Genomic DNA, 20,376 nt, shown 5'->3' with positions numbered 1-20,376 from the left:
TAGATGATAGATGATGGAGTACTTTAAAATTTATATGGATAAATGGATGATAGAGGACTGAGTGCTTTAAGATCTATATAGGCTAATATGTTATAGATAAAAAACTTTGAGAGTTGTGTAGACAAATGGATTACAAATAGAGTACTTTACGTTCTGTGTAGGTGGATGAATGATAAAGAATAAAATTTTTTATCATTTATACATGCAAATGGTAATTGGGGTTATTGGACCTTTAAGATTTGTATTGGTAAATAAATGATAAAAGATGGGGCACTTTAAGATTTATGCAGATGGATGAATAATAAGGAATGTAGTGTTTTCAGATTTATATAGATAAATGAATAACAGAAAACAACCTTTCTAAAATAAGGATATTTTAATCTTTTTATATTATGTTAATATTTTTAGAATCCAGATGGCTGGACTATTTTGCAACAAATTAGAAGTTTTAGGATATAATTGATACTTTTTAAACTTTTATAGTACGAGTGTAAATGACTTGACCTGAAGGGATGTCTCTATAATTTTTTTAATTTTATATTATGATTTTCAACACTTATTTTTCGTCCAAGTAAAGCTCTCCAAAATATCAATTTTAAAGATAATGTTATACATTATTGCTCTAATCTTCCATTCCTTCAACAATTATGCTTTAGATGCTACCATCCCAAGTTATTTTGCTAGGATATTATAAACTCATAATATTAAATGATCATGGCTAGTAATTTATCAAATTATGCTTTTATCAAATATATCTCTAAAATATAGCTATAATATGTTTGAATATCTGTGTTTTAAAAGATATGATATATTTGTCCATATATTAATATCTACATATTTTATTTCCATGATGTCCATATTTTCAAAGTGAAATCAACATGCATGTTGACCACTTCATCCTAGGCTCCCCCTAGGTGATGTTTACTGATTGCCATAAGTAAATATATATAATTATTTTTCTCTTTCAACCTGTTTCATTACATAGTTTTGTACTTTAGCTTGCTAAACTAACATCGTCCCTTTAATTACTTTACCTTTCAAATTTTGATACCTAATAGTGAAAAATGAGAGAGTAAAAGAAGAACACACAAACCCCGATCCCTCTCTCAAGCCCTCTCCTATAGGGAAGCTCCACCAAGGGCTTAAATTTTTTTTGCCACTCCTCTCCTCCATATCGCACTCATAGATAACTTTAATTGTGACTCTAATATTTGCATCATGTTTATTTTGTTCTACCCCATTCACCCTCATCCCTCTTCCCCACTATTCCCTCGAAGATCTAAGAAATGGAGATGGTTTCTTCCAATATAGGTCAATTTTTCATGAATTGTTTTCACTTTCCCATCAAAAAATTGGGACCTATAGTTTAAAAGCCTTCTTCTACTTTGATAGAGTTGGGAGGAGTCTAATTCTAGGATTTGCTATTATCTCTCTTCTCAATTTTATGAAAGGAGTGGACTTTTAATTTTTTTTTTTTTTTTTTTTATGTTAATGAACTCATGATACATATCTAGAATTCTCTTTTAATATAGTAGTAGACAACTAAATAAATAAATAATATGAAATCTCTCAATTTTTTTGCATCCAGTAATATGAACTCATGTTGAAAAGTTACTTTATGCATCCATTCTAAAGACACTACTTCTCTATCCTTTAACTACACATTCATTATGGTCATGAGGACTACTCACGATATTGAGAAGGTGTTGATTTTTGCTAGAAATATGTGTATTAAATAAATATTACTAGAGTAATATCGATTTATTTTTCAATTTAGATCAGCTTACTAGATTACCTTCTTCTTTCTTTTACTTTCAACCATATAAAAAAAAAAAGCCAATCCTGAGTTTGAGTCCTTATGCTACTAAACTCCTTGTGAGGGGGCCAATGGTTTCATGCTGACTAAAAGACTTATATTAGTATCTTTTATATAAATATAATTTATTTCTTATACAATAAAGGCACCGACCAAAACCAAAAGCAATGCAATAAAAAAATTAGAAGCAACATTGCTGCCCTATGGATTTTGCATCATCCATCACTGCAAAATAGAATAAATTATAAGCATAATGAAAGGAGAAACCAACTATTTTGATCAATAGTTGCTGTACTATATGCCTACTTATGAAATCATGCAGTGTAAACATCTAATCAATAAAATTGCCACTAGAACTAGATGTGATCTGAACGAACTATGAGCTAAACTTTCTAATTTATACTATCTATGATTGTTCAAATTAAATCAATATATATGCACATACATTACACATTAAATATGATAAAGAATGTTAGAATAGTATTTAAAGATATAACATAATTTTGATAACAATTGAATTTATAATGCTAAAATTAAAGCTAGTTTTCTAGAATTCATAATTACCTAGACTTCTTGTGGATAGTAGAATGCTTGATAATATTTTTATTTTTACCCAATTCTAATTGAGCTTCCTTTTCCTTACTCATTAAAAAGATTTTATTTTCACTTTTCACACATGGCTTAAATTATTTGTTTTTAGTGAAACAAAGAAAACAATGAGAAAAATTTTATTTAAAACCAAATATGGAAAGGTTCTATTTCTTTTGATAATATTTCTATTTTCACCCAATTTTGATCAAGGTACCTCCTTCTTAGCCATGAAAAAGGGATTTTATTTTCATTTGCACTCATGGCTTAAATTATTTGTTTCTAGTGAAATAAAGAAAACGATGGGAAAAATTTTACTTAAAACCAAATATAGGAAGGCTGTATTTCTTTCTTGAGGAATCTTGAGAGTATTTAGACAAAAAAAATGAAGTTAAAAGAAATTAATATTAAAATTTTTACTTGTTAATGGTAAAGCTCAGGATAAAGTGTGATTTAGTAGTTGAGATACCAAGATATTAGAGAGGAAGGATTAATGAAGCATAAGAATTGTGCTTTTTCTGCAACATTTGACGAGATATCATCAAACTTATTTTTTAAAAATTATTAATTCATCTAGTGAGTATATGATAAACCCTTTTAAAAACTAATTAATAATCTATTGGTGGTCAAGTTGGATGGACATGAAAGACCCACAGTACTCATTTTAATATAGTATATATATTTGATCATATTCTTCAGACTCCTTGAACTTGCACTTTTTTTTGGGATTGAATCAGGCTCTTCCATCTTTAATTTTGCACCATTATTTCTTCAGTCTTCTTCTTTCTTATTTTTGGTAAAAATCTTCTTCCTTTCAAAAATTATGCTCTACTCTAAAGTCTTATTTCACTTAAGTTATTATTCCATACACTCTTTTTATTCTTTTCAACAAGTATGATCTTAGTTAATACCATTCTTGAGATCAAAATCTCATAAATATTGAACAAAAAATGGGACAATACTCTCACCTTTGTCTCAAACTTTGATCATACTATAATTAATATCATCATTTATTACATATTTTCTAATTTGATAATTATTTTATGGATTACTAGTATAATTAGATATTGTACTAGCACACTACACTATCAAACTCAAACAAGAAAGATCACCTAAGGTTCCTCTTAAACTTTTCTAAATTATAAAATTTTATATTTATAATTTACAGCATTTGTTTCTCATTCTAGAAAATATATTAAAAAAAATACAACCATATTGAGCGATCAAGTTAAAACTTAAAACATCACAACGTCCAACTAAGATGAAACTAAATTTCTCAACCTGCATCCAAACAAGCTCTTCAAAATATTAAATTTAAAACTAACATTATTGATTGATGCATGATCTTCCATTCTTTTAAAAACTATTCTTGGGAGTGTCGCCATGCTTATCACCAAATTCATTATATTAAGCATCCCATTATTAATTTATCAAACATAAGTTCGTACAAAGAATACATTTATAATATGCATCTACAACATTTTCGAATACTTGTGTTTTTGAAAAGAATATACCATGGGTGATTTACTCAATTAAAAAAAAAAAAAATGCAACCATGCTCACAGTCATTATTTTTTGTTTTCATATTCTCCAAGGTCGCACGCATCTTGACCACTCCATCGTTGGTTATTTTATTAGGCCTATTGACTGTTGGCGAAAGGTAAACACGGACAGCTGTCCCTCATCTGGCAGCATATCTCGCTGTGCCGTTCTTTGCTTTCCTAACTTGACCCCATCGCTTAAGACACCGTCGTCCTTCAAAAGCCAAGACCCAGCGGCGGAAAGCGAGAGAGCCGAGCACCGATCCCTCCCCGAAACCCATCCCCACTGGGGAAGCCCCGCCGAGGGCTTAAATCCCCTCCCAGTCTCTCCTCTCCCCACTCGAAAAACCCTAACCCTAATCCCTCGCCCTCGCCGCGCATCGATTTCGGTATACTCGAAGAGCCCCTTGTCACCACTCCCTTCTCCTCGAAGATCCAAGAAATGGCAGCGAGTTATACCAATGCAGGTGATTTTGCGCATTTCCTCGTTTTCCCGTCAGAAAGTTGGGATCTTTTTGTTTCAAATGCCTTCCTCCACTGTGACAGGGTCGGGAAGAGCCCAATTCTAGGGTTTGAATCAATCTCGAGGACTCGAAGATGTCGCGGCAGGCAGCCGCCTCTCATTTCCACAAATCGAAGACGCTTGATAACAAATATGTGAGCATTCTAACGTGATTCTCCCAAAATTTTTCTCCCCCCTCGTTCTTTTGTGGGTTCATGTGCGTTTGGTTTGTTGGTGGTTTAGATGCTTGGAGATGAGATTGGGAAGGGAGCGTATGGACGCGTGTATAAAGGTTTGGACCTGGAGAATGGAGACTTTGTGGCGATTAAGCAGGTCTCGTTGGAGAATATCCCCCAAGAAGATCTTAACATCATAATGGTAAGTGCTTTCTCCGTCTTTTGAAGTGCTGATTTATAATCATCTTCAACTTTGTTACCATGTCACAAATGTATATTCCTATTGTGATGCTTTTTTAAATCATCAAAATAAATCATCTCTATAAATGCGATATCTAGAAAGTGAGGCTGTATGTTTGTCCTCTTGATGTGTTCCTGTTCTCTCTTTCTGTCCTTCATTTTGCATTTTTGAGTTTAGATATCTTTGTATACAGGTTTATTGTTTCATCTGAAATGGATGTAGAAGAAATAGTATTCAACCATCATGCTACATTTGTATTCTCTTTTTTTTTTTTGGCAAGAGCTTAGCTTAGAGTGAGGTTACAATTCCACAATCGTCTGCCAGAATGCAGCCTCCCATTGCCTCTGACCACATGTCGCACTATGCTACGATGTTGGTGGATTTCAAGGTACTTTGTACTTCATTTGGAATAGGATAGGTTGATGCCTTGCTGCAATGATCTGCAGTGGAGGATATGGGCTTCCTGTGATGTCGCTTGCCACGGGCTCCTAGTAGCCTGTGTTGGCTTCTTGAAGTGGCCATCTTCAAAAAGGCGTTTGCCTCTTGTTTGAGACAGTTTTTTTAATGGTATTATGTTGCATTAGTATGAGTAGATGCAATAAAGGTTTAATATTTTGTTTCTGGATTATGTTTTGGCTGTTGTACTTGATGCCAAAAGTTTTCAACCTTGCCGACAAAAGTCTGAGAAGGCAAAAAGTACGTTTGATGAATAAGGAGTTAAGCTCCAAAATGACATGACATCTTTGATGTACATGGAAACATCTTGTTACATAGAAACAATTTGAAGCATGTTTCAACGTAAGATCCAATTGTATGCGTATTTTATAGCTATTTAGTGAACTTTAAGTTTTAATCCAATTATGTGTGTATTTTATGGCTATTTAGTAAACTTTAAATTAGTTTACTAGCGCACTCTTGTAGTAACAAATATATGTTGTGTGTGTGTGTTGACCTCAAGCACCAAAAATAGAAGCTACCATGTGAGACACTAATGAAAACAACAGAAGTTTTGAATGTGAAGTTATGAGAACATAATTAGTAATGAATAGGACCTTTACTCATAATTCATGCTCTCCATAATAATGCATGGTGCTGTAAAAGTTGGTTGCTTGGACAACCTAGACTGAGGTCTGCTCTCAGCTGCACCTCGTAGAGCTTGGATAGCCTATATGCAATCTGATTGCCTAGCAGTCATCTGGGGGTTCTGTTAGGGTAATATAGGTTAGCTGACATGTGGACGATGAGCCAGGTTAGGTAACAGGTTGGGGGTGGGTTAGGCCAGGTTAGCTACACACAAAATTCAATGGGGTTGTTTTATGAAAACCTCCTTCTGATTCTTCATGCAGTCTATTCCACCCTAACATGAAAGAACTGAGCAGAGAACAAAGAAAGAAGGAAGAGGAGGGAGATGCATTTGTGGATCTGATTTCTTTTCTTTTCTTTTCTTTCTTTTTTTTTTTTGGGTTGGGGGGGTGGGCGGATGCATGGATAGTGAATGCAGAGGAAACATTACTATCTTAGTCTTAGCTGTGCCTTTTTCATTTTCTCATTCTCTACCTCTTCTTTTTAAATCATCTTTCTTTTTCTCCATCTCCAACCTCTAACTCCATCATATTACTGAGTATGCTCAACAGGGCAAACTCGCTGAACCATGCTGTTCCCTTGATAATTAAGGTAAAAGGCAACCCTCGTGGATTGCTGAGGAGCTAATGTGGCTTAATAGGGTGGAGTTGCAATATGGAGAAGATTTTGATCATTTGCAACAAGATTGAAATTTTTTTCCCAGATATGGCAATTTATTTCAAATCTTTATTTCACTCTGGATGTTTATATTGAGAATTTCTGTGGCATAAATTGAACCATCGAGGTGTGTTCTCCAGACCATAGGAAGAGAGATAGGAGTAGGAAGAGTAATGATAAAGACAAGGAAAAACTTAAATTTCATGAAAATTTTGGAGAGATGTGGATGCTCTGAAGTTTAGCCTCACCCTTGCATATATAGGTCATCATGGTTCAAGCCATAAGAAACTAAGGCATAACCGTAACTTTTTTTGACTTGACTATCCTTGTCCACAGATCTTGTGTTTTTTTACTGAAGGAAGATTCTTGTGTTGCCAATCTTGTTTTACCCTTTGTAGGTCACGTTAGGTTAGTCTAATTTAAGCATTTCTTTTCTTATAATACATTGAAATGATAGATCTAACTCTGACATCTACAATCACATATAATTTAGTTGAGATCGACAGTGAAATTCTACTTATGGCTCTAGAAAGCTATGGTTGTAATTAAATATGCAGAAAAACTGAAATTTAAAAAAAAATCTAACAAGATTTATCCAACTTTTTACGATTACTGTTTGCTATATCAAGTCCATCAGTTGTGTGGATCTTTCCATAGATCAATATGTCGTGCAGATTCATACAACTTTAGATTGTAACCATCTGATGTTTGAGGCCACTTAGGATCTTGATTGGATGGCTGATCTAATCTTTTGTTGTAAATTATGGACCACTTGATTCATTGCTGGAGGATGCCGATAATAGGATCATTTGAATCAACATCAAAGGAATCTGGAAACCTGTGCTTGATCTTGATCTATATTTATAGCAACTTAGGAGCATGCACCTTGTGCTCTTTGGTTTTTCATCAGTCTGACTATTGACCTTTCAAGATGCAAGGTGGTTCTTCATCATTAGCGGTTTGACTGGTATATCTAGTCATTACATTTTTGCGCATTGAATCTTCAATTAAGGCCTTCCATTGTGGTAGATCTCCATAGTTCAAATCTTCATCAGCATGTGTATATTTTTTATTTCACTGCAATGAGAGATGGAATAGTTAAAATTTGAAGCACTCCTATCATCATCATCATCAATGCAACAATTCATCAAACGCCAATCATGATTTCCTTCTATATTGTTGAGAAGTGATGCATATGTTGATGTGATGCTCAGGTTTTTGAAGTCACAACAAGGCTTGTTTCACATAGAATTGCCATCACATGTTAGGATCCTGCTACTTCCACACCAAAGTGGTGTGGAGATGATCAGAATGATTGATTTCCACATGGTTTTTGTTTGAAATTTATTTTTGAATTTGAAACTTTTCTTAAGTTATACTTTTAGATAAGGTTTTAAATCCCATGGGACGGGGTTGTCCCGATTTTTTTGTGGGACGGGACGTGCCGCTGTCCCACTCCATCCCGATACTTGGGACAGAGGATGTCTCAAGATGTCCCGATTGGGATGCTGGAATGCTAGTGGGATGGTCTTGTCCTGACAAATGGAATGGTATCCTGTCCTGATGTCCTGTGGGATGTCCCAAGAAGAGAAGTAAAGGCTAAAGAAAAATGGGGAAGAACAAGAAAACATATTTTGTTAGTTTTCCAAGAAAGGTATGTCATCTTACAGGAAGGCCTGGTTAACTTGTATCTAAGTCATATGACTGAAATCCTATAAAACTAGGACTCTGTCTGAACCAACTCTGAATATCTAATCTGATTTTAGTTTTTTGCATTCTATCATAACCCAGTTTAGATGAACCCTCTGTCATTCTAATATATACAATGGATAGATCTCTTTTCATCAGGACAGTGCAAAACGAGCACCCTTAACATTTGGAACTGTAAAACCTTAATAGAGATCAAATAGTTTGCTGTAGAATGATTTAAATCTTCCTTCATGTTGGTTGCTCTATATCCTATCATTATTTCTGTTCATGTTTAGGCTTAATTATTTGCATCTTTAATTTGCTCTGTACAATTAGAGTATAACACCTTGCCAATGATGTTTTTTTGTGTCATTAAGCAATGCAATCTGTTCTGCATTTAAGAATTGTTTGTTATTATAGCACTTATTACTTGGGTTATTCAAATGTTTCTCACAAACCTCTTTTTCCTTTTCTGCAAAACTCTTTGGTGTGGCGGGCACATTGTTAATTCAGCAAGAAATTGATCTACTAAAGGTAATCCTTTTAGTTCAGTCTTTTCTGGCATTGCACTCGTCAATTCTATTATCATGCATTAATTTTTATTGTGTTACTCGGATATATTCTTACATATTTGGCATTTGTTTATATGATTGAAGTAGCAAAGTTCAAAGTTCAAACCATCTTTAACATGGGTTTTTGGTGCAATATCAATGTGATAGTTCAACACAGACAAATAAATAGCACTGAGGGAAGTGGAGCCCTTTTTTTTTTTCCAATGTCACAAAAAATGCAAAGCTTCTAGATGTCTCGATTTATTATACTGCAGATTACTTCTATGTTTATATGTCAATGCTAGGAAATTGTTTATTCCTCTTCAATGCTTCTGAATTCCAGCTGACTGGAGAGAGCAACAATGCAAAAAAAAAATGCTTTGGATTCTGCAGGATGCTTTTTCATTTTGAACATTCCTAATTTAAGCTGTTGATATTTCTTGCAGAATCTTAACCACAAAAACATTGTGAAGTATCTGGGATCTTTAAAGACAAAGACCCATCTGCACATCATTCTCGAGTACCACCCTCCCTTCCGTTGTGTATTTGTCACTTGTTGCAGCAATTCATCAGTATATCTTACATTGATAAAACAGTTTACATTTTACAAGGTGCATATTTTTCATTCATTTAGTGCGATCAATGTAGGTATGTGGAAAATGGCTCACTTGCTAACATTATCAGGCCCAACAAATTTGGTCCATTCCCTGAATCATTGGTGGCTGTTTACATTGCTCAGGTGTGTGCACTGCAGTACATTTTTCTTGATTAATCCAGCTTGGTTAATCCTCATACCTGAATGCGTTTCTAATGATGCACAGGTTTTGGAAGGTTTGGTCTATCTGCATGAGCAAGGTGTAATCCATAGAGATATCAAGGGTGCAAATATTTTGACTACAAAGGAGGTAATCTTTCAACTCAAGTTAGATTGTCTCAGTTATCTAGGTGATCCTTTTGACTTCCTTTTCAAATCATGTCCTATTCAATAAGGGATTTTTTTTTCTTTCTTAATATGTTAATTGCTTGATTTTTTTTGATATTTGCAACTATTTGTCTTGCACCTCTTTTATATCTGTTTGTGAAAAGAATCTATTAGAAACAATGGCTTAGTTTGTTTCCTCAGTTGATTATTTTTGGGTGTAAAAATTTTGTATAAATTGTTCTTCTTGGACTTTTCTTACATTGGATTTCTTTATTACTTAGTGGAAGTTCATGACACTATTTCATCTATTGACCTATTTGTCTTTGCACATGGTACGCACAAATATAGACGTATATGCACCTATCTATATCCATATGTCAATTATCTTGAATAGTTAATTTTATTTCATAGGAATCCTCATCGTTCAATGGGTTTTAATCTCTCTGTGTGTGTGTGTGTGTGTGTGTGTGTGTATCTCTATCTATCTATTTGTGTGCATGTCTATATGTATACAACATCGTATCTACAACTAGGTGTATGTATGCTTATAACATATGCGTATATGTATTTGTGTGCATGCGTGTGTGTGTGGGTGTGCATATGTATATATATTACATATCCATATACATATGTATGTATGAGTATATATACACAAACACATAGATACAGACACACATGCACACACACACATATGGATGTGTGTATGTAAAAATCTATAAATATGTATTTGTGTGTATTCATATATATGTATTTGTATCTATTTATGCACATCTATATATGTACATATATAATATGCATATATATGTGCACACATACGAATAGACTTGTTCTTATGTAATATATTTACATGGTGACTTTATTTGTTTTCAAAAATTTACTAACATTCTTATGCCTTGTGCCAAAATGCATGGTTTGTCATCCAAAATGATGCTCCACAATGTACATCATGTTTTATATATTTCAGACCTATGTGAACGAAAATTCAGGTGGCTTGGACATTTTCTAACCATTGATCAGAGGAAATATTTGTCTTGTTTAGGATTAACATTTTGTTGCTGTGACCGCTCAATGTGTAGATTACAAATATCCCATATTATCATCTCCCAAGCATTTTTCCTCAAGGTAGAGTTTGAAAGTTTGATTTGAAGAGAACACATAGCTGAAAAATAAAAATTTTGCCATGGGATATCATGTTAAGTTTTTTGGGCAATTAACATGGAAGCGCTAGAAAACTATCCACTTTGCTTGTTGTGAAAGTATTCTGAGGTTTCTCCAAAGCCTAACTTGCATGGAATGCTAAGGTTGACAAAAAGAGATGGAAGAGAATGTGAGTGCATGAGAGAGTAATAGTAAGACAAAAATAAGGCACACAAAGGGCCGATTGACATAGGGCAACACCTTGTGCTGTAGTGAGAGAGGAAGCATAAGGAATGGGGAGAGAAGAGTGGAAGAAGATTCCATGAAAATTCTACTAATCAATTGAAACAAGTCGATTCCAAACAAAACCCTTGCAAGATTCAACTAACAATAGAAACCCGGCCAACAAATAAAAGGAAATGCACTAGGACCACTCTACTACAACATCTAAAAATTAGATGAAAAACTAATACTGTTTCTAGTGGAAAATTTAAATGGGATCATTGTCTATGAATCCATTGGCTCCTAGGATACTTGGCATGGTCCAATTGATTATACTACTTGCTTGCTGTATCTAACGCTGTATCATCAACCCGTTCCTCACTTTTCTATAGGGGTTTCAGGCTGAGTCCAAGTACCTCCTAACTAGGACCTGTTCTCACTATGTATCTTTGGAATCTTTGGACCCATAACTAGCCAACAGGGTTACAAGCTTGATCGGTCTTGGTTCAGGTCTAGGCAGGACATGGGTTTGGTTTCTGTAGGTATTAATGATACACTATTTTTGTAGGAGGAAAGGGGACCCACCAAGGTTGTGCACCTCTTCTTTTCCTACTACTAGGAGGGGACAGGGCACATCAGTGAGGGCCTCCCTCTTTTGTTGTGCCTGTTAATGCATAGGAGTGATGGCGGGCCTAGTAAGAGACTGCCTTCTCTTCCCTTTTTTTTTATTTTTTTTTAATATAAGAAGAAGAGGGCTAAAAGTTGGTGCAATTCCTGTTGTGTGTGAGCCACCATGCATGTGAGTCACATTTTCTTAATGGTTTCAGTATATTCCCTTCGTATTTGGGGACATATATGGTAGAGGTGTCAATAGTGTTTATGTATAAAAAAAAGACCCGATAAGCTATTAGGTTGGGTTAAGGTTCCAGAGTTGGACATAAAGTTTTATCGGGTTAGGTTTGGGTTTAGGTAGATCCATGTCTGAAACTCTAAACCTGACCCGAATATCTATATATAAACAAATATGTATACGTATGCACATAAATATATAAATACATACGTGTATGTATGCCTATATGTGTATCTATCAAATTTTCACTTTAATCATAAAATAATAAAATTGGGAGTCGTGAAGTTGTAACCATTTTGTTCTTCCAAATTCATACCCTTGTCATTTTTAGTATTCTTTCTTACAATGTATCTGTTGCGATTTAATAGTTATATTGATTCATTGAACTTAATTATTGTAGGATGTTTTTTGTTTTTCATGTCTTCTTACATGAACCCTAAGGTATTAAAAGCAATAGTTGAATAGATGACCTTTTTAATATACAAATTTTTATATTGTTTATGTCATCATTTTTGTGTTTCATAGGTGCATAAAATGATTTTAAAAAAGGCCAAAAAGATCTATCAAATTAACTTGTTAAATACCTGATTTCTACGTGAAACATGATCCAAACCTGACCTTTCTTGGGTCCAACTTTTGGGGTATGGGTATGGATATTTAATTGGGTTTTGCACTGGATCTAACAAATGTATGTGTCAGAGCATGGATATTGCTGAACCCAACCTGTACCGGACCCACTAACACCACTATATATGGGGTTATTGTGTGTATATGTCCATGTTGCACATTCCAACTTGTCAGTACATATTAGCGGCATGTGTGCACCTATAGATGGAGGAATTGAAGAAGGCACTTTTGTTATTGAGGATTGGTATCTGCTCTTGAAAAACATAGTGCATCAGCCATTTGAATGTAGTTGTTACCTTTCATTCATTTGTTCTGTTAAGGGCTCTAAACTTCTAATGCTGTGAAATTTTCTTTTTTGCATTGTGTACACGTTTTTTTTTTGTGTTAACAGTAGAAAACTTAATTTATTTATAAGGGTTCTAAACTTTTAATGGTGTGAAATTTTCTTTTGTGCATTGAGTACACATTTTTTTTATGTTAACAATAGAAAACTTAACTTTCTTTATATATATATATATATATTTTATTTAAAGCTTGCTCATTTTCTTTTATTTTTTTTTTAATTTCCTTTTAATCATTCTGATCTCTTTAGGAAATATTCTTTTAGGGTCTTGTTAAGCTTGCTGACTTTGGCGTTGCGACAAAATTAACTGAAGCAGATGTAAACACACATTCAGTGGTTGGAACCCCATACTGGATGGCCCCTGAGGTAGCATGATAAATTGCATTATGGACATCTTTACTTTAATCTGATTTGTATCATTTTATAGTACATCATGCAAAAGCTTTGCCTTTATGGTACCCTAGAGACTTCTTTGAAGCACATGGAATCAAACTACTTAAGGAAGACAAGATGGTGACAGTTTAAAGATAGATATTTATCTACACTATTTTGTAGCACTATGAAACTCATGTTTATTGATGATAGTAAAGAAAAGAACATCATTGAGTAGATGAATAAGAACAGAATAAATCTTCTTCCTCGGTCAAGGGTTTAATCCTGATATTGGCACCTATCCTGGTCTCGTCCCCAGTCGGATAGTATTGGGATGCTCCTGTGTCGACTCTTGGGAATGCTTGCATCCTAGCATGGTATTGAGATGCCCCCTTTTATTGCCTTTTTTATTTTGTTTATATTTTCTACATTACTTTTGTCTTTTTCACAAATATTTGAAAGTTTCTAGGCACTAAATTAGAATTTTTAAGCAGATGGTTGGACTTGTGGTGCTGGTGCAGGCACTAGCGTCTGTGGTTTCAGAAAATAGGATAAATAACAATAAATTTAATCAAAGCACCACTTTATCAATTATATTATAATCAAGAAAACAACAATTTGAAGTCCTGCATTTATTATTTTATTATTTTTTAATAGTCATTGCTTCTGCAAATCATTCAATTTTATAGAAAATAAAATCCACATTAAAAGCTAAAACAAGGTGTTCTAGGTTGATGCCTTCCCTATAACATGTTCCAATTCCTTGTGAAACAGAAAAAGGTTGGCATGGTTTTGCCTTATTTTCTTTATTTTTGGCTAGACGAAGGGCAAAGGGAAAAAGAAAAAAGGGTTGGACGTGCTTATCAAAGTTGCACGACAATTTTGGTGTAGGAAAGGTTGGACTTGAGTGAGAGTAGGCTGGATATGAAGACTTCCTCTCATGTCTTCCTCTTGTTTTTTTCTCTCTTTCTTACTCTCACTCTGTTAACCTCTCCCATGTGCGAGTTAGATCACAAAAACAAAAAAAAGGCACATTGCTCTCTTTTATTGGACATATGCTTGTCCTAGTTGGTACCAGCTAAGTCGGTCTCAGTTAGTTTTGATCATATTCACTTGGACCAGTCGGGATGAGCCAACCTAGGAGAGAATGGGTGTCCTGAGGTCATCTAAGAACCCAGTTCCTCTTTGGAACAGTATGATACTAGTTGGGTGGACTGATATCCATCGTGTCTTGGATCATTGGACTTGGTGGTGGATACATCAAATGTGCTATATTAGGTCTATATATCCTGAATCTAATCTGTCATTTCAATTAGTGAAAAATAATAAAGGTCAAGGAAAGTTTTGAATTGGTAATTATATATTCTATTGTATCCAACTACCTTGGTGAAATTTAGTGGGGAATGTGAAATAGAGGAAGATGGTTTCCAATTGAAGCCCCAACAGAATGGGCAACTTGGTCTTTTGATTAAAGAGCTGAAATATTTTATTGCTGGAAAACAATGTATATGTTGTATATATATTAACATCTTGCGTGAGAGGAAGATAGACTATTGTAATGACATATTTTAGGTAATTGCCCGTTCTAGTGGATTATAACTTTACTACAATGTTAAGTAATTACTTATGTAGTTCATCAAAGTCATTCTTATTGATGACTTAAACATTCCATGTTTAAGCCCTCTATTTCTGACATCAGTTCAACTTGGATATCTTTTATTTTATGTGCAGCCATACCTTGTTGGTTAGATCCCACCAACAACTATTGAAGGTGACTAAAATCCTAGTGTTCATGTAGTTGGCTTCCATTGGGACCTTTGGGTTTTTACATCTCATAGCTAGGGTTTTGCCTTGCCCTTTGAGCATTGCACTTGGTTTGGACTAAAACAGACTAAGAAGGGGATTCAAGCATTCATGATTGGTAATGAAAGGCATCATATTATTGTCTAGTCAACATTTAGCCATGGTAATATGGTTGTTAGAATCAAAGGAAATTTGGGTGGAGTTAGATACTTAGGGTTTAGAATATAATCGAGCATGTAGGACCATTTTAAACAAAATGGCATGCTGATAACTCACTGTGAGACATAGGCCCAGCTAAGTTGGGCAAGGACATAACTCGGCATCAAGCCCTATATATTGGCCTTGTCTAGGCCTACTCAAGACTCATATATGAAATTCAATTTAGTTATAAACTTATAATCTTTTTTCCAAAGCTCGGACATGACATGACCTTTGAGGGGTAAAGATATAAGGACCTTAGTAGTAGGAATCTTTTACCCATGGTACCACACCCACTTTAGAATCATCTTAGAATTTTGAACCCAGCACTCACTACTTAGATGCCTCCTTCAAATGCTTCTAAGATATCCGTTTCTGTGCTCCCAAATCCAGCAGCTAAGAGGAGGACAAGGGTAGCAGTGCAAGGAGTCACAGAGTACTGGCGCGAGGGGGGTAGGGAGGTTATATTAGGAGACAGGGAAGAGGAGTGAGGAGATGATTAAGAGGGTGGTGGAGGCATCTGATGCAGTAGGAGAGGTTAGGAGATGTAAAAAATGGGGAAGATAGGAATATATCTATATCTTAGTTACCCGAAGCAGGAGTGGATTCAAGAGCAGGCCAGAGGGCCGGATTTCTCACGAAATTTAGAATAAGAAAATGCTCGGGAAGTACATGTTAGTATGAGATTCCTGAGGGTTCAAAGTGCGTGCAACACCCTAGCTACAAGTTTCTTGCTGCTAAGACCTAGAGAGCAAAAGTCGAAATGGAGGTCTTGGATGGGTGGCCAAATGTCAAACAAGAGGGGTTGTCGAGCAAATAGGGTGGGGACTTGTAGGGCTTTGGTGGTATGTGTTTATTTTATTTTATATATTTTTTAAAACATATATTTATGATGTATATTTTTCATAATATAATAATAAGCTAATGCATTATAATATAATAATAAGCTAATGCATTACTTTCTCTGGGCTAGGCTATGCGATGGCAATGTAATTTTTGTTATGCCCAAGCCACAATCTGACCAGGCCCAAAACTTTAGGCCTTGCCCAACATGCTATGCTTAAAATTAATGCTTAGGTGCAATGAGGGTTTGGCTGAGGATGGCCAAGCAACACACTCTCAGGCTAACCATAGCAACAAAGCTTATGGTGAGTATCGTAATTATCATTATCAACCAGCCTGCTTCTGCCAAAAATGGTATTGGATTTATTGCAATAAAGTTGAGAAGGCTCTGTTGATGAATCGAGCACATCTTATCACTGGTTGTCAGCCTCTTCTATAATTGTTATGAAATACTTGGCAATGACAAATTGACTAAAGAAAGGGCCTTCCATGAATTCTACATGGCTAGTCGGCATGTAGGTATATCAAACATACTAATCATGGTGTTATAAGCTAACGCAATTAAGCATGGCTCTCCAAGATTTTCATAGACATGCAAAGTCTAGATGAAAGGGTGAGATAATAACTTCTGATATAGGGAACTATGCCTGTCCCAAAGGCACAAGTAAGCAACGAGTGGAAGTGTGAGTGTTCTCTGAGGTGCATGTGACATCTAAATTAGGAGGTTCCGTTATGAAGCCCACTCTAGTAACTTCTCCTTTTGCAACCATCTTGTGGGCCTATAGCTTTTTGCATGTTTATATTTAGACATCTCAATTTTATTTCCACGTAATATGTACTTTACGCTTAACCAGACTGTTGTTTTTGCTCTCACATTTTCTACCCAGGAAAAGAGATTGCAAACTTCAACTTTGATGTGCACACGTGTGCATGTATGTTAGGTATAAGTTTTAATGTATAAGTTGCGTTCATCTATAATTAGTGTATGTATTTATGTGTTACATAACCTTCCTCATGAGTGCTACTTTAGTATTTATTACATTATACTCAGAAAGAGCAAAACTAATAGTTTTACTAAACATCCTTCTTGTGTTTCTTAATTTTATGTTAAATTTTAGCTAACATAAATCTTCTGAGTTCCATCTCTATGTGGTATCTGCAACTCACTAGTTGGTTTCTATTTGTTTGCTGTATTGCTCTATAATCATCAATTTTTTACAGGTTATTGAAATGTCTGGGGTTTGTGCTGCATCAGACATCTGGAGTGTTGGCTGCACTGTCATTGAGTTACTCACATGTGTTCCTCCATATTATGATCTTCAACCTATGCCTGCACTTTTTCGAATTGTTCAGGTTTTCTCTAAATACTTTTTCTTTATTGTGCGTCTGGTGTTGGTGGATGCGTGTGTGTGCATATGGACACATGCTTCTATCATTGCATTATTAATTTTAGTTTTCTTTTTGTCTTACATCGTTGTTTGTGCTTATTGGATAATTTGCAATGATCATGGAAGAAAATATTTTCAAAAAATTTTACCAAAGGCATTTCGTATTATCACTATGTGAGGTCAGGCTGCTGCTAGTGAGTTTGAGGGCATGGCCATGATGTTAAAGATGCTGTCTTATAGGCTGGAGGGCTACTGTTCCTTCTTTTGATGATGATTATCCTATAATTTTTGTTGGAGTGTATGCCAGGTAATGCTGAATGAAGGAGGTATTAAGATGTCAGTATGCTTAAGGGCTGAAGTATGCATATGATGTCAGTATGCTTAAGGGAAGTATGCATATGACAAGTATGTCATGTGGGAGCTAGAAATTTTCTTTGTAAACTGTGATGCCCTGGACACCTTCATCTGTTGGTCCAAAGATGTGTGCCAAAAGAGTCTGATTTCCTTGTTGACATTTAGCTGTCAAACCAGGTGCTGATTCAGATGCAAAAGTCAGCAGCTACAACCTACATTTATGTCAAGTAATTGGGTCAAACACTTCTTTATAGGCAGGTAAGATAATAAAATGTGAATATGAGGACTGAAGTTTAGTTCACAGAACTGATAAGATTCTATAGGATGACAAGGTCTTGGATCGTGGAGTAGAGTCCTGGCCAAGGCAACTTAAAGCAGTAGTCTGGATTCATATGCTATCCAGAAAGCAAATTGGCAGGTGGGGAAGCTAGCTTATTGGTGAAGTCATTTAAGCTAATGGAGTTAAGCAACAACCTTTCAAGGTTCTTCTAGACTTGGAAAGAGTATGACAGAGTGCAGTTGAGGGTATGGTCAAACTTGGAGATTAGTAGCCATGATTCATTTATAGAAGTTGCAAAAACTTTGCAAATAAACATTAGATTTTGCAAGTTCAATTATTCAAAGAAAAGATGTGTCAAATTTGAGAACATTTCAATAAATATTCAGTAGTTGAAGAAGATTGTTACAAGGTTTCTTTTGGGCTGCTCCCATTATTTGGTCATCTGTTTAAATTGTTATATAATTTTTATATAATTTCTAATGTAGCCCGTTCTAGATTAGCTCTTTTTCATGTCATGCATGCATTTTGTTCTAGGTCAAACGGTTTTGCTGTTTAGATCCAAGTCATTATAATCCTTTTGCAGCCTAGCACCCATATTTCTTTTCCAATTTCTCCTGTTTTCTATGAAATTCACAAAACATCTCTTAGTACTTTTGTTTTTGTTTTATTTTATTTTATTTTATTTTATTTTTGTGGAAGTGCTTGGTGATATTAGTGGACTTTCTGATTTGAATAACTCTTTTTGGCTACTTTTAAATGTTTCTTTGACATTTTCCTTAAAAAAGTATTTCTTGGACGTATGACAAATTTAAAATTTATTGATTTTCAGGATGTGCATCCTCCAATACCTGAAGGCCTGTCACCTGACATTACTGACTTTCTTCGTCAATGTTTTAAAAAGGTAATGCAGTAAATTGTTATCACTTCAGTTGTTTATAATTAAGAGCAAATCTCACCCACCCAGCCCACTATTTGTCATCCATTTAGTCTCAATGCTAACTTTAATCAATTTAGGATGCAATGCAAAGACCGGATGCAAAGACATTGTTGCAGCACCCATGGATTCAAAACTCAAGACGTGCTTTGCCATCCTCTCTGCGACAAACAGGTGGATCAATTAGGTGAGTAATGGTGATTGTTGATGCAGTGTAATTTGCCCAGGAAAATAAGTACATTCCCCCACCCCACGTATAATTTATAGACATTGTTGGCTGCTTAATGCGATCATTTGGTTTCATCTTTCTTGGCTCAAACATTAAGCTTTCTTGGGAGAATCAATTCAATATAGCTAATGCAAGGGATTCCTTATCCAAAAGCCATTTATTATCATTTTTATAGTAAGATAATTTTATTCATGTGCAAGACTTCTTTTTTCCATTATAGTTTGAACTATGGTTTGCCATACCGTCATGTACCACCTCAAAGGGTGTACCATATTGTAGCAGTATTGAATCGGTACGATATCTTGTACCATATAAAATTGTGTACTGACATTATAATAGGATGGTACTGGTATGGGGTTTGGTATTGAGAAGGCGAACATTGGTTTGAACAGTAATGTTCTAAAATCTGGGTGTGAGGTCCAAAAGCTTGGATAGAATCGGTAAATGTACTCAGTTTGTGACAGAGGACAGGTATTATGACTGATAATATGTTGGGCTTAGGTCAAGCCACTCAGAGCAAAGGCAGCGTGAACCTTTAACACTATTCTAGGTTGATGATTTAGAACCAGCTCCTGGCATTGGATTTCTGTGCAAATTTTAGGTATGATGACTGATAATATGTTGGCCTTAGGTCAAGCCACTTGGAGCAAACGCAGCCTGAACCTTTAAACAGTACTCTAGATTGACAATTTTGAACCATCTCCAGGCATAGGATTTCTGTGAAAATTTTAGGTCTGGCTGGATCCCGGCTCGAATCCTCTACTCATAGGTTGAGTCTAGTCAGCCCACCTGATGAAGAAACGCTTGATTGTGGATGGGGGCCATGAGGCAAGATGGGCTGGGTAAGCATTCATGTATGGGTGGCTGTTGGGAGGGAAGGGTGTGGGGTCATGGTGTTATGGCAGGCCTCAACACATACATGTCTATGTATGTTTTTATGTGTCTGTAATTATGGTTCGTAATATTATGAAAGATTGAAGCCAGGATTGGCCCAAAAAGATCAATTATGTTCAATGCTGACCTGATTAAG

At 35.2% G+C, this 20,376-nt stretch overlaps 1 protein-coding gene across 6 annotated transcripts in view; it reads left to right on the top strand.

Annotated features, from left to right (window-relative positions):
• The first annotated feature begins 4,136 nt into the window (after window positions 1–4,136).
• The window catches only part of LOC105048849 (MAP3K epsilon protein kinase 1), a 31,382-nt gene continuing 15,142 nt past the window's right edge, over window positions 4,137–20,376 (top strand). For 3 of the 6 annotated variants that reach the window (XM_010928323.4, XM_029265669.2, XM_029265668.2), the window contains exons 1-11: window positions 4,138–4,412; window positions 4,492–4,602; window positions 4,691–4,825; window positions 8,807–8,827; window positions 9,291–9,364; window positions 9,493–9,583; window positions 9,666–9,749; window positions 13,210–13,311; window positions 17,383–17,514; window positions 19,013–19,084; window positions 19,198–19,304. In XM_010928323.4, the coding sequence (XP_010926625.1) occupies window positions 4,543–4,602; window positions 4,691–4,825; window positions 8,807–8,827; window positions 9,291–9,364; window positions 9,493–9,583; window positions 9,666–9,749; window positions 13,210–13,311; window positions 17,383–17,514; window positions 19,013–19,084; window positions 19,198–19,304 (878 nt within the window). In that variant the 5' untranslated portion in view covers window positions 4,138–4,412; window positions 4,492–4,542. Of the gene's footprint in view, window positions 4,413–4,491; window positions 4,603–4,690; window positions 4,826–8,806; window positions 8,828–9,290; window positions 9,365–9,492; window positions 9,584–9,665; window positions 9,750–13,209; window positions 13,312–17,048; window positions 17,103–17,382; window positions 17,515–19,012; window positions 19,085–19,197; window positions 19,305–20,376 lie in introns of those variants that run through there. The other 3 variants (XM_029265667.2, XM_029265670.2, XM_073261232.1) reach the window with 3 other exon arrangements.

Source organism: Elaeis guineensis, chromosome 7 (assembly GCF_000442705.2).
Source record: "Elaeis guineensis isolate ETL-2024a chromosome 7, EG11, whole genome shotgun sequence".
Lineage (NCBI taxonomy): Eukaryota > Viridiplantae > Streptophyta > Magnoliopsida > Arecales > Arecaceae > Elaeis > Elaeis guineensis.
This window is presented reverse-complemented; position numbering and strand designations above follow the sequence as displayed.